Here is a 2,500-nt window from a genome sequence, read left to right as displayed (position 1 = left end):
ACCCCTACAGAGATCCTGGATACTCTCTGTGATAAGTTCCTGCCGATGAACGTGTCAGCCATCATCTACACCACGAAGGACGAGATGTTTGGGCGCAATACAGCCTCGTCCCAGTACTTCCTTCAGCTGGCGGGCTACCTCGGCATCCCTGTCATCGCTTGGAATGCCGACAACTCTGGTCTCGAACAGGTATGTGTGTGTCTGTCTGTGTGTGTGTGTGTGTGTGTGATTTGCAGGGTGTCTCTCTGTCTACATTTATCTAGTTTGTTCTTCATCTGTGTGTGTGTGTGTGTGTGTGTGTGTGTGTGTGTGTGTGTGCTCTCTCTCTCTCTCTCTCTCTCTCTCTCTCTCTCTCTCTCTCTCTCTCTCTCTCTCTCTCTCTCTCTCTCTCTCTCTCTCTCTCTCTCCTGTGTGTGTGTGTGTGTGTGTGTGTGTGTGTGTGTGTGTGTGTGTAATGATAAACAAAAGGCTATAGATGTTCCCCAGCGGTCACCCATCCATGTTAAGACTCGACCCATCGTTGTTTAACCTCGCTGATCGAAATACAAGCAGTGTGTTCAGGTTATTTATTTATTTATTTATTTATTTATTTATTTATTTATTGACGGGGTTACATTAATGGTTTTTTTTTTTTGAGGTTTTGCTATTTTTATTGATTTTTGTTGTTAGTATCACCACCACCACCACTACTACTACTACTACTACTACTACTACTACTACTACTACTACTACTACTACTACTACTACTACTACTATTACTACGACCACCACAAATGACAGTTGATATTAACTCTAATTGTTTCAGAAATCAGATTTGTAATTGGAAAGATGATCTCTCTCTCTCTCTCTCTCTCTCTCTCTCTCTCTCTCTCTCTCTCTCTCTCTCTCTCTCTCTCTCTCTAATAACACACACACACACACACACACACACACACACACACACACACACACACACACACACACACACACACACACACACACACACACACACACACACACACACACACACACACACACTGGTCCCCGCCCTTCACCTGTTTAATTGCATCGCCTTCCAAAGCAATTATTGTTTCTATTTGCAATTAACGCGATTGAAAGAAAACTTGGCAAGGTAAATAGATAAATGGATAGATAGATAGATAGATAGATAGATAGACAGGAAAACATACAGAAATACAGACAGATAGATAAATGGATAGATGGAGATAGAATATAGATAGATAAATTGATAGACAGGAAGATAGACAGACAGACAGACACAGATAGATAGATAGATAGATAAATACATGGATAGACAGAGATCAAATAGATAGATAGATAGACAGACAGACAAACGGACAAACAGACATGAATAAATACATCCAAACAAACAGAGAGATAGATAGATAGATAAATTGATAGACAGGAAGATAGACAGGAAAACAGACAGACAGACAGATAGATAGATAGAAAAATACATGGATAGACAGAGATCAAATAGATAGATAGATAGACAGACAGACAAACGGACAAAGACATGAATAAATACATCCAAACAAACAAGCAAAAAAAAAAAACACAATTTTCTCATAGTAAGAAAATAAAAGTGACGAAAATTTTTGAAGTCAACTTTCTTTAAAAAAAATATTCCCATTTTTTTTTTATTTATTTTTTTTTTTGGTCCTGGAAAAGATGTAAAGATTCCTGAATTCCTGGATTTCTGGAATGGATGCTGCCCCTGAGACTGGAATGGTCTGGAAGGCTGTGTGTGTCTTCCTTGGATTGAAGGATGAAGGGAAGGAGGAAAGGAAGGAAGGAAGGAAGGAAGGAAGGAAGGAAGGAAGGGAGGGAGGGAGGAGGAGGAAGGAAGGGAGGAAAGAAGGCAGTAAAAATAGTAGTAGTAGTAGTAGTAGTAGTAGTAGTAGTAGTAGGTGATGTTGTAGTAGTAGTAGTAGTAGAAGTAGGAAGAGGAGGAGGAGAACAAGAAGAAGAAGAAGAAGAAGAAGAAGAGAAGAGATATATAGATAAGAGAGAGAGAGAGAGAGAGAGAGAGAGAGAGAGAGAGAGAGAGAGAGAGAGAGAGAGAGAGAGAGAGAGAGAGAGACACACAAACACAAACACACACACAAAAACAAAACAAAACAAAATGAATCAAAATTTAAAGGAGAGAGAGAGAGAGAGAGAGAGAGAGAGAGAGAGAGAGAGAGAGAGAGAGAGAGAGAGAGAGAGAAAGAGAGAGAGAGAGAGCAGTATCAAGCCGCCAAACTGTTAAATGTAAGGCGATTTCCAGATCCATGCCAGTATAGGGAACTTGGACAGGGGGTTTCCAGGTTTTTCCAGAATATCGCCTTATACAGAGAGGGGAAATGTGGACCGACTGGAAATGGGAACTGGAATATAGGGAAGTGAAAGGCTCTGGGCGGAGGAGGGTCTGGAAATTACTGGAAGGGCCTTGGAAGAGTTTAGACGCTGGAAAGGTATTGAAATATTAAGATAGATGGGAAGGATAGATGGGAAGGAT

At 40.6% G+C, this 2,500-nt stretch overlaps 1 protein-coding gene across 1 annotated transcript in view; it reads left to right on the top strand.

The window, feature by feature from the left end:
- The window catches only part of LOC123503083 (glutamate receptor ionotropic, NMDA 2B-like), a 119,023-nt gene that overhangs the window by 30,442 nt on the left and 86,081 nt on the right, over window positions 1-2,500 (top strand). Inside the window, 1 exon segment of the mRNA XM_045252502.1 lies at window positions 11-189. Coding sequence (XP_045108437.1) covers window positions 11-189 — 179 coding nt within the window.

This window comes from Portunus trituberculatus, chromosome 2 (genome assembly GCF_017591435.1).
Source record: "Portunus trituberculatus isolate SZX2019 chromosome 2, ASM1759143v1, whole genome shotgun sequence".
Lineage (NCBI taxonomy): Eukaryota > Metazoa > Arthropoda > Malacostraca > Decapoda > Portunidae > Portunus > Portunus trituberculatus.
The sequence above is the reverse complement of the archived record's forward strand: the minus strand, read 5'-3'. Positions and strand labels throughout refer to the sequence as shown.